Genomic DNA, 12,050 nt, shown 5'->3' on the forward strand with positions numbered 1-12,050 from the left:
AGGGGCCATCAAAGAAGGAGGTACCTTTCTCTGAAGGGAGGAGAGAACTTCCATTTTGATTATGGCCCTGTCTAAATAAGGTCAGAGTTTGTGAACTCAGGAGGCTTCCATAGCCTTGGCAGTTCATGACAAGAGCCTCAGGTGATTACTGACGTCATAAATAAGAGTGTCAATTGTTAAATCAACAATAGGGGTCACTGTGTGCTTGCTCCCCATGTAGGATCTCTGTCCTTAATGTGCTGTACTATGAGAATTAACAATACTAGTCTTCAAACAGCACTTTATACTTTGTGTGTCTGTGTGGGTGCAAACTGTTGAAATCCTTATTAGTACATATTAAGTTGATCTTCTGTATATAAAGATAATTAAAATGAATCTTAATGAAGAATGGGATGGGAGAGGGAGTAAGAGATAGGATGGTTTGCAGCTGGGAGGGTGGTTATGGGGAGAAAAACTGCTATAATCCAAAAAGTTGTACTTCCGAAATTTATATTTATTAAATAAAAATTTTCTAAAAAAAATATGAGGTACCACTGATCATAGAAGGAATCAATGCTTAGTCTAGGGGAGATAAGACTCCAAGAAACGATGATAGTCTTCAAAGTCTGGAAGATTTATTCCATAAGCAGATTAGCCCTAATCTCTATAGTTACAAGACCAGAACTGCAGACAGCAGAAGGGAGTTACTGGGACACATCTCCCTATCGAATGTCCTGGGGTGCTCTGTTAGGGCCGCACAGACGCTTGGCCTCGCCTGGCCACCCAGGGTCTTGGACTGGGTGCAACTGATGTGCAAGCATATCTATAGTTGAGCTGCAAACACAGAGCAAGATGTGGCAAGATGGAGGCAATAGAAGAACAGCAGAAGCAAGGACCACAGAGAGGATCCACCACCAAAGACTGGCTGAGTGAGCCAGAGAAAGCCACCAGCATGAAGGTCAGAGGGGATTTTTTAGGGATAGGATGGTAACTGTAGATAAACCCACCATGTCCCAGACACCCAGTGGTGTGTGTGCGTCTTTGGGGGAAAAGTCCGAGGTCTGTAGGAATTAAAGGAGATGGAACACCCCAAGGCCAAAGCAAGTCTGCCGAGGAGTCCGCTTAGACGGGGAAACACAGCAAGTAAGAAAGCCTTTCTCTAAGATCTTAGGTAATCAAGAGCCCCTTGAAGCAGAAATACCAGGTTGTACAGTCTGCCACCAGGAGAAGCCCAGAGGAGTTTCAGCAGAGAAAAGCCCTAGGTAAGGGCTGAGCTGCAGTCAGGAAGGTGGAGGGGGTGAGAGGGATATGAGCAGCAGGGGACGAGAGGTCCTGGTCAGGGGCTAGAGCACTGTGACCCCAGCTAACACTCCTCCCATGGCCCTCCCTGTACACCAGACTCCACTACTCACCACAGCCCTGTGAGCCCGCTGCCACTGTCATCCCATTTTATAGAAGGCAAAATTGAAGCAAGAGAGGCTTTGTCCCGGGTCACCTAGCAAGGGCAGAGCCAGAAGTTGAACCCAGGGAACCCGGCTCCTGAATTCTGTCCTCAGTCTGGCTGATGAAAGGGTTAGCCCAAGACCCTGGGATACGGGAGGGGAGGGGTCTTTCAGTCCCTGCCTCATCAGGTGGGGCTCATCAAACCGGGAAGCTTTTATTCTAACTCTAGCCTCATTTTGCCTGGGTACACTGAGTAGAGATATTTTGTACCAATCTCAACCGTCCAAACACATGAAGGAGCTACTTCTCTCAGCCAATGTTCCCTGTTGCCCCAGATGTTCCAGCAAGGGCAGACCATGAGGTACCAACAAGGTCACGAGTGATCTTTATAATCCCTTAATGTACCTGCAAAATCACACAGGAATGATTTTTGGCTGTTGACTGCTTTGTTAGCCTTCTTTTCCTTCCTCTCCTCATCTCCAAGGGCGGGTCTCTAACCTAATTCTATAATCCTACCTATTCAGTGAATTTCTAGACCGTAATCATGTTCATCTTGAAAGGAACCTGCTTTTACCATCCTCACACTTGGAGCCTGCGGAGCGCCCCCAGCTTGCCAGCAAACATCACAATGACGACTCTCTTCTCCCTGAGGCCCTGGAAGCCTTCCTTAGTTATAACTGAGAAGTATTTTGAGAAACTGGAATTAAAGTGCTAGAGAAAGCACAACACACATCTACTGCTCATCTTGGAAAGACAACAGCAGTGAGCTTCCAAAACGATCTTTGATTAACATAATCTGAGGGTAATGAATATGGATGTTGTCAATAGTCACCTAGAAGCATGTTTTCTTTTGTACATTTTGTTCTCTCCAGTAAATTGCCTACCAAGAAAGGAAATGACCCAAGTCCCTGTTTGCATCAATGAAATAAGCACTCCGAGGAATTACGGGGAGAGAATAGAGCCAGGCAGGAACTTGTTTATTTAACATGTAATACTTGTACATTTTTCATGGGGGCCAGTGCAATATTTCAGCACAATCTGATCAGATCAGGTAATTAGCATGGTAACCCTTGCATTCTTTATCTTCCACGCCTGGAGCCAGTGAGCTCCTCCCTTTCAGTTCCTCCTTCTGCACATAGTGTATGACTACTACTGCAGAACAATTCTTGCCACCTTCAATCCGTGTTGATTCTCCGCGTTTTCACCACGGTTTCAAGTTACACTCAGCACAAATGGAAGCTGTCACCTCCCTTATAAGCCTGGTGTATGGCTCAGTGTCCTTGTGACAGTTCCTGATGAAGGGCTGACCAAGACAAGCCTCTAGAGCCTTTGGCTGTGGAGAAGCGTTGTCTTGCCCGGGACAGGCGACGGGACGTGCTGCTAGAGGGGAAATGCGGACACTCGGGCTTTCAAATAGCTCTGCTGTGTACAGGAGAACTATCCGACCGTGGTGAGATTCAAGTTGTTGTCAAGAACAAAAACACAGCAGGAAGCAACACTGTCAGGTGTAGGAGGAAATTAAACCAGAAGGGCTGTTACCCAACCCCTGTGAACCAAACTGCCACATTTCACCTGCTTCTTCTAATTATCCTAGGCATTTGCAAAGTCTTTAGAAGCAGAGAAGTGGTACATTAAGTGCTAAGTAGTGTAAGTTAATATTTGTAGCCTATGTAGCCAGGTACTTATCATATATGTAAATACCTTATGCTTATCAGTGCAGCATTTGGAATCAATGTTTAGCCGTAATTCAAATTCTTTAAATAATTTTATAAATCTTCCATTTTCAAAAAAAGTATAATATTTGCATCTTCTAATTTGACAAAACTTTATATAAAAATTATTTATCTCATTTACTTGAAAGGCAGAGAGGGAGACAGATAAACAGAAAGCTCCCATACAAAGGTTCATCCCCCAGTTGCCTACGTCAGCTGGGACTGGATCAAAGTGAAGCCAGACATCTGGAATTCAAGTCCAGGTCTCCCTGTGGGTGGCAGAGACTCAAGTACTTCAGCCATCAGCTGCTTCCTGCCAGGGTGCACACTGGAAGGAAGCTGGCATCAGGATCTCAGCCAGGACTAGAACCCAGGAACATGGATATGGAATGCCAGTATTGTTATATATTAATGTTAGCCGTCGCAAAACACACCGAACACCGGAGTAAGGGAAAGGGTTTATTGGGGAACACCCAACAGACAGGAGTGAATGGGCAGCGAAGGGAAAAAGAGAGAAAGTATAAGAGAGAAAGCCAGAGGAGAGGAGCTAGTGAGGACAGAAGATAGAGCAGAGAAGAGAAGAGCTCAGGAGAGCAGGAGAGGAGAGCTAAGAGAGCCAAGAGAGAAGAACCAAGAGAGCACGTGTGCAGGAACAGGCCCTTTTAAAACTTTGCCTGAGGGCAGGCAGGGAAGCAGGAGCAGCGAATCCCATTAGGATGGGGGTGGAGCCTGGCTCAGGTAGCTGGGCCATGCGGCCACCTGGCTACAACTGCACCAGTTTCCTAACAAGTATCACAAGCAGCGCCTTAGCCACTGCTCCAAGTTCCCACCCCAGCAAAACTTTAGGAATCACCCAGCACCAGAGTTCTCAACTCTATCAGCCTCACCATCTCTTTTAGTACAAGATATTTTTATTACGCCTCTCTTTACAGGATGAAAATCACAGATAATCTATCTATATGAAACATACTTCAGTATGTAAGTAGGTATGTCCCAATGAAGTTGTCACATGCTTGCATTATATGAAGAATCACACATATGAGCCAGTTCCAAATGGCTGTCTCAGGTGGCACTGCCTATGTAATCCCGGGGGGCAACACCATCATGGAGGCTTTGGTTTTCTGAAGTGGTAAACAACTTCTACTGAGTTCCAAACTAAACACTTCACAGCCTTGCTTAGATTTATTCTCTAGTTGCATCCCTGGAAAATTCAATGAAATTGTATATTAAAGCCATCTAAAATATAATATGTGTTTTTAGGTAAAACAGAGTTTGGTTGAACTCCCACCAAATCTAGGAGCATTCCCTTCAACTCCAGTATTCAGCAGACCAAAATAAAATAAAATAAAATAAAATAAAATAAAATAAAATAAAATAAAAATTCCCAAAACACTCTTCATTTTATGTGAGAGCCAAGTCCCCAGACAATCCCATGGGGTGGCAAGGCTCTTCTCGAGAATCATGAATCTGATTTTACCCTCTTATATAAATGCTTTTAAAAAAGGTACTTCATCCCAAAGGATATGCCCAAGAATTATAGTCTGAGTAAAGGAGTCAACTTTTCATCATTCTAACACCCAAGAGAAGGTTTCTCTCTGCTCATGATTCTGAAGGTCCCAGTCCAAGACTGGGCAGCCCCATTGATCTGGTGCCTGATGAGGGTGATGGCTCGCATGGCGAGCCAGGGATCTGAGAGAAACAGGGAGCACACATCCACTTCCATGTGGCTTCCCCTGGTCAAGCCACCATGATTCCATCATGGACTCCCCTCTAACAACCTCATATCCAAATCAAACACCTCTCAAAGGCCCCACCTCCAGACACCATAATTTCATCAAGCATCTACCATGTAAGTCCCATCAACCCTTGACTTTGGGACTTGCATCTCTACAAGTCGAGGAGCCGAGCAGAGCCAGCTAGGAGACACTTAGCGTTGAGACAGATGAGCGATTCCCATACGCCAGGCATTGTCCTAAGCTCCTTTTTACATATGTGCATTTTATCCTCACATCCACACTACGAGGAAGGCTCTATTTCCCCTGGACAGAGCAGACTGAGCACAGAAATGTGAAACTGCTTGCCCACGGTCCCAGAGCTCTGACTCAGGCCACGCTCGCCAGAATGACTGTGCAACCAGAGCGAGCGGCAGACTGGCACTGAGAGCTGACAGGGGACACGCACCCTCCCGGGTTACAGACACACAGGATGGACCAGTTTTGTGAGTTCAGGATATTAACCTGCAGCCATGCCTCTAAGTGCTTCCCACTCAGCCTCATCTTCTCCTTTCTTGTGTTTTTCCTGCAGGCATCCATGCCCAGGAGAAGGCTGCTTTGGCTCCCTCGGGATCTTTCCTGAAAGGGAGATCCCTGTTCACTAGATGAGTTCCAGAATCATCGAGTAAGGCTTCTGTAACCCTCTTCCATCAGCTGACTGTCACCACAACCCTACCGTACAAGATGAGTGGATTCCTGGCCTCCCTGGACCCCCGGCGGGTACAGTGGGGTGCTGCATGGTATGCGATGCACTCCAGGATCCTGCGCACCAAACCAGTGGAGTCCATGCTGGAGGGGACTGGGGGCACCACAGCACATGGCACCAAGCTAGCCCAGGTGCTCACCACCATGGACCTCATCTCCCTGGGCGTTGGCAGCTGCGTGGGCACTGGCATGTATGTGGTGTCGGGCCTGGTGGCCAAGGAAATGGCAGGACCTGGTGTCATTGTGTCTTTCATCATTGCCGCCGTGGCGTCCATCTTATCAGGTAAGTGCCTCAGTGCGGGGAAGAGCTACGGGAAGCCTGCCTGTCGGCCTGGTTACTGCTCAGCCCACTTCTCTGGGGTCCTTAGCAGTGAGGTGTGTGACGTGGCAGACAAAGTCATTCATCTGCTCCCCTTCTGCCTTGACAGCCAGGGAGAGCAGGGCTAGGTTTTGACTCAAATGTAGTAGCTTCTTTTTTCTTTGATTTTTTCAAAACAAATCATTATTCTGATGCCCAAACCTTTCCCAATTTCTCATGCCCTGTCACGGTCTAATGGTTCTATTTTTATTTTAACTCTCTCTTCCATTAGAAGCCAGGTCAATTCCTTTGGTGGAGATCACAGCTAAAATATAAATAATGTACCAAGGTTAGAAAGAATAGCAAAGTAGCAAGTCAATAAATCTGATATGATTGGAATTTGAGAAGTTGCAAACTGGCATTGTGCCACAAAGGAGAAAAAAAAGCCAACGTAGGAGATTTCAAGCCATTGTGAGAATCACAAAGCGTTATCTACCATGAGCACCTTAACAGATTGATAGTCCACAGTTGGTCACCTGGCTCCTCTCTCCCCTTGAGGAAAAATCACAAAACTCTACTTAAAAGCAAAGTGCCAGGACCTCCATGGTGATAAGATGCACTCCTGTTGCCTCTGACTCGCCCCTCCTGTCTGTTGAGTTGTGATCCGCAATACCCAGAATGCCAGGAGTCAGTCAATGGACAAGTGAAAACAGGAAGAAAAACAAAACTCTGAGACTGCCAGGTAGGGGGTGGCAGATCACGTGGGTCAGCCCCTTACAGGCAGTGAATGTCTAGGTCTCTTCAAATGTTTTGGGAGAAGTGGGAGCTCTACCTTGGGTCGGGAGTTTCACACGCCTGTGTATGCCATCACAGATGTAGGACACAAAGGTAGTGGACAAACATGCCACCAGAAAGGGCACTGTTCGTATTTGACATCTTTTTTATTTGATAAGGAAAATATTTCCTTGCTATGCTTGTTAATCTCCACGAGGACTTATCTTCCCAGTTGCTTTACTGTCATCTCCTTTTCCTGCAGTCGCCTGTTCGTATGCGTGAATATCCTAATCATTGAGGTTTCTGCAGAATACAGCGGTGCTGTCTCTTAGAGATGAAAATAAATCATTCGCATGAGTGAATTTTGTGGATATTTGAAATTCTGTTTAAGGGACTGCAGTTATTCCCACACTTTCTGAAAACAGAAGCTTACTGAACATCCGTACATCTAAAAGTGTCATCCCGTAGAACAGAATGTTGATAGCAGGACAAAAGGCAGACACATAACCAGAGGGTCCCTCGAAGGCCGATGCCCGAGGGGCCTTCCCAATTAATGAAGATGACACGATTTTCTCTCAATACCATCCTATGTTGGCCCAGTCCCCAGAACACAGTCTTCCCTGTCAGTGAATTATCTGCATCTTATTCTTTGCATCTAAAAAGCCAAGCAAGATCCAGCTGCATTCTGGGAGCCTGGCCCCTTCCAGCTTCCAGTCCGCTAATGGACTTCTCTGCTTGGATGGAGACTGGCCCAGCCAGGGCTGTGCTGGAGGCAGCTGCACCAGTGGCTGACAGCTCTGACTGTGCAGATCTCTTTCCAACCTGTCCTCAGCGAAGTGATGCTGCTAATTTGGTCAGCTCTGGCGGGGCTGTGTGTGGTTGTTCAGAAAATCAGATGGTAAACATTTATCCGTATGTCACTGACCCAGCCCCACCAAGACCCTGGGACGTACCGCCCAGTAACTGGTGCCGACACCAGGGACCAGAAGAAAAACCTCTGCCGCTAGCCTAGTCTCCGCATATGGCCCCATCGGTAACATTTCTGTACGTTTTGTAACTGACTCATGCCCTCATTGAAACCAGCCAGAACCCTCCTAGAGACCCCAGCCAGGGTCAGGGCCAAGTAAGCAGTGCCAACGCTGGCGTATTCTAGCAGACTGCCCCCGCCAGGCCCCTGGCTCCTGTGATCTTTGATCACTAACCTCGAGGAAAGTTCCCCTCCACTGCCTCAGCCCTCTCCCCCAGGCTCATCCCCACATCGCCTCTCCTTTGCACGAACGTCCCACGGCTTCCCCATAGCACAATAATCAAACTCCCCTACATCTTCCCCCTCCTGAGTGTGTGATACTTGTCTCCTTCCGGGCTTAATTAAAACCTGGCTCTCCTGCAGGTAGTCCGGTCTGCACAGTCCTACATTTATCTCCAGCTATAATTGCTGCTTGGTTGCAAGACTGGAGTGAAAAAGAAAATTAGGATTAACTAGATTGTGCTTTTTCCAAACGGAGGGAGAAAAGAGCAGTGGTGTTAAGAGTGTTTACAAAGGAAGAATAAACCACACTGAACCTCATGTGTAGGCTGCATAAACAGGAAGGCGAGAGTGATGACGACTCACAGGAAGTGCTGGAATCAGGGGAGACTGGAGACTCCAGGAAGGTCAGAAAATCACTGAAATCCCAATACCAAGAAAATGAGATCGAAGGCCAGACAGTGGCAGCTGGAGAGTGGGATGCTTGAATGCAGATTTCGGAAGTGATTCAGAAATCAATAATGTTGAGTTTGGACTTGGGACCTGGTTCAGCCATTGAGGAGCTGTGAGACCTTGAGAGGTCCCATGCCTTCTCTGAACCTCAATTTCTCCACTTTGAGAATAATAACATAATAATACGTACTTCATTGAGTTGTGGTGAAGACTAACTGGGATGCCTACAAAGTGCCTGGTACAGTGTGTAGCACACAGCCCCAAATCCGTGATGATTATTGTGTTGTGACAAACTCCACGTTAGGCACTCTCAGTGTAGCATAACATTTAAAACTCACAAATTCTCTTCAAGGTACATTTTATTATCTCCAATTTCACCTATGTAAAAACTGAAGTTTAAATGACCAAGCCTAGATTCAAATCTGTCAGGAACACTGCTTATGAACTTAAATCATTTGATTTTTTTTTTTTGCTGAAATAGTGGATTTGAAGTCAATTTTATTCAAGTATGACTACAAATAGTAAAATTCATCCTTTCTGTATATCCTTCCATGAGTTTTGGCAAACACAGACAATCCCATAACCTTCACCACAATCAGGATATGGAAGAGGTCCATCACCCCAGAACCATTCCTTCACACTTTCTCTCCATCCTTGTCCTCTTCTCTCACCCCCAGCCCCAGGAAACCACTGATTTGTTTTCTGCCCCTTCCAAGTGTCATAGAAATAGAATCATCCAATATTAACTCTGAATTATCAGGTGACTTTGGTGGGGAGGGGTGAAGGGTCGATGTTTATTTGCCATTTTAAAAGGGTATGCTAATATCTCAATGTGGTTTTAACTTAAAGTTCCCTCTTTATTAATGACACTAAGCATCTTTTTCATGTGTTTATTTGCCATTCGTATGTCTTCCTTGATGACATGCCTATTTAAACCTTCTGCCCATTTTTTAATTAAGTTCTTCATTTTCTTATTAATTTTTAAAAATTCTTTATATATTCTAGTTACCAGTCTTCTATCAGATGCATGTTTTTGCAAATACTTTCTCCCAGTTCATGGCTCTTATTTTAATTTTCTTTTAACTTCTGTTTATTTCTTTTGAAATTTGCTTATGCCCAGGCTCTATCCCCACAGTTTATAATTCAATTGAACTGGGATAGAGCCCAGGGATTATTTTTTGTTTGGTTGGTTGGTTGTTTGGTTGTTTGTTTTTTAAGTTTCCCAGGAAATTCTAATATACAACCAGAGCTGAGTACTGGTACACTTCAGAAACTTAAATCTACCTTCTGCTACTGCCATAATCTACCTTCTGCTGCAAGGAAACATATGTTAAAAGAGAAACTATTTAGAGTAAAGAATCTTAGGAGATTTTTTGAAGCCTTTTTGCAGCGTTCTCTAAGCTATAAAAATCAGCTTATAACATGAAACAGATCTGATTCACAGAGAGACAGCACTATTTTCTTTCTAATTTGACAAGACCAAAGATCCACCTAACAGTTCTGTCCCAACACTGTAATTGCCCACAGCCCTGTCACAAGTGCAGGGAAACATCCCAAGAAGCAGTTTGTGCTGCAACCTTTACCCTTTGTCGGGAAGGTTTGATCTACTCTGGAATAGCTCAGTGGGCCACAACCTGACACCATGCCCATACAAACCTAAAAACAAAACAAAAAGACCTTTTGTATAGTCCACATACAGGAAATAGCTTTTTCTTCCATGTTCCTGCCTCCAGGCCAAGGGGTGGAGGCAGGGTGGTTCAAAGGGGGCTCTCTGATGTAGTTGGCTGGCAATGAAACAAAGCAAAGCCATCATGCCAGACACTCGACCATGTAAAGCCCCAGGAGGCTTTGATGAACTTGAATGGTAGTAGAATGGCAGGTTTGACATTTTTCCTGGGTTTATGTCCAGTTCTCTTTTCCTATTATTAAAAAATAAACCATACACAGAATATAGGCCTGTATGGCTCCAAAGCTCATGCACTTTCTACCATTACCCTTCAAGCTCATATCCCAATGAAGATTAAGAGACAGTATGCCTCCACAGCACCCATCCCTTGCCTCGTGCAAAACACCAGCAATTTTTATCATATGCCCATAGGAAACGGTTGGCAAATATGGAATAGGATACGGTTCAGTAAAAATGTATTGGGTTCCCACAATATACCAGTCCCTAGGGCGGTACCACAAATACACTAGAAATTGCCTCTCCTGCAGGCCCTGTTGCTTATCAATGGAGATGAAAACAAAATCTAATGGGTAAATACAGTAATAATAGTAGTAATAATAGTAACAGTAGCAGCAGTACCATTTATTGAGCACTTACTGTGTACCAAAAGACTTGCAAGTGCTTAACACACTGTTCTACTTAACCCTAATAACACTGTGTGTGACATCAATTATTACCTACAAGAGAACTTTAAAAAATTCATGGGAAATGGGATTAAAAGATAAGATTATTTTGGAACAAAAAAATTTGAAATCCATGCATCTTTCCATAGTCTTCATCTTCCGTGAGCTTGTTGAAGCCTCTTCATATCACAGGGGAGAAAGTTGAGATTTCTGGAAGGTTTGGGAACTTGCTTCCGGCTCCTGCGTAAGAGATGATGGAGCCAGACGTGGAGAGACAGGAGTCTGACTCCAGAGTTCACTGTTCAATCTGCTATTCTGCTGCTGGCAGATTAGATTCAAGAGCAGACAACAGGAAACCAAAAAGCAGGGATAACTCCATTTCTCTGTGTAAAAGAAATCAGGAGGGAGACTGCCAATGTGGCTCCTTAGTCTGGGAACTCACCCTCAGGAGACTTCTCCGCTTTACCATCCAGACACACGGCCGGGCTTCCACCTGCAATGGGGACATCAAGACCAAGATGGCTGTCAGGGCACTTGTTGACAAGTGTGCATGAAGACAGGAGGAAAAAGGGGAGGTTGACACAGGCCATTCCCACCTCACTGCCCTTCTTAAGAAGCTGTCTCGGGAATCCTTTCCTACAACTTCCATTTACAATGGCCAAAACCTGGACACCTGGCCACAGCCAGGGAGGCTCAGAAGTCTTCCCACTGGGTGCATGGCCAACCCCTGTATCACAGAGATTCTGTTGATAGGAAATAAAGGGAAAATCAGCTGTCACTGCCACATCTGTAATGGATGAAGAACCCCTAAGCCCTCCAGTTTGCTGAGGTCAGTTTGTTCTGAGAGCATTAACATTGGCTCTGATCCCCAGTCAGTGTGCTACTAGCAAATCTACAGTCCCCCTCAATATCCATCCGGGGAATTGTGAAGCTCACCTTTCTCCAGGTTCTTCCAGGTTCTTCCAACTCAAAATCTCTGCTTGCACAGAGTCTCTGTCTCACGCTACACTCACCATCTGAAGCCTGCTGTTCATCACCTCATCAGAAAGCTTGACCCCACCCACCCCTTCCTCTCCTCAGGTGTAGGTAAGGCAAGGTTGTGTGTACATGGATCTTCTGGAAAGTCTGGGCCAGAGCTAGGGTCTAGAACACAGACAGTCCCAGCAGACAGCAAGCCTACACCTGAGTATAGACACTGCAGTTCTCACTGCCGTTGGGGGTACCCACCAACCCTCTCTTCTTGCCTCCAGCTCCCAGACCCACTGTGGGCAGCCTTTCTTTGCCAACCTCTGTTTCTTCCTAGCCTCCTTACTGTTAAG

General features: G+C 45.5%; 1 protein-coding gene across 1 annotated transcript in view; it reads left to right on the forward strand.

The window, feature by feature from the left end:
* The window catches only part of SLC7A14 (solute carrier family 7 member 14), a 107,373-nt gene that overhangs the window by 49,340 nt on the left and 45,983 nt on the right, over window positions 1–12,050 (forward strand). The window contains exon 2 of the mRNA XM_002716421.6: window positions 5,439–5,894. Coding sequence (XP_002716467.1) covers window positions 5,591–5,894 — 304 coding nt within the window. The 5' untranslated portion in view covers window positions 5,439–5,590. The remainder of the gene's footprint in view (window positions 1–5,438; window positions 5,895–12,050) is intronic.

Source organism: Oryctolagus cuniculus, chromosome 4 (genome assembly GCF_051225735.1).
Source record: "Oryctolagus cuniculus isolate XC-2025 breed Fujian yellow rabbit chromosome 4, ASM5122573v1, whole genome shotgun sequence".
NCBI lineage: Eukaryota > Metazoa > Chordata > Mammalia > Lagomorpha > Leporidae > Oryctolagus > Oryctolagus cuniculus.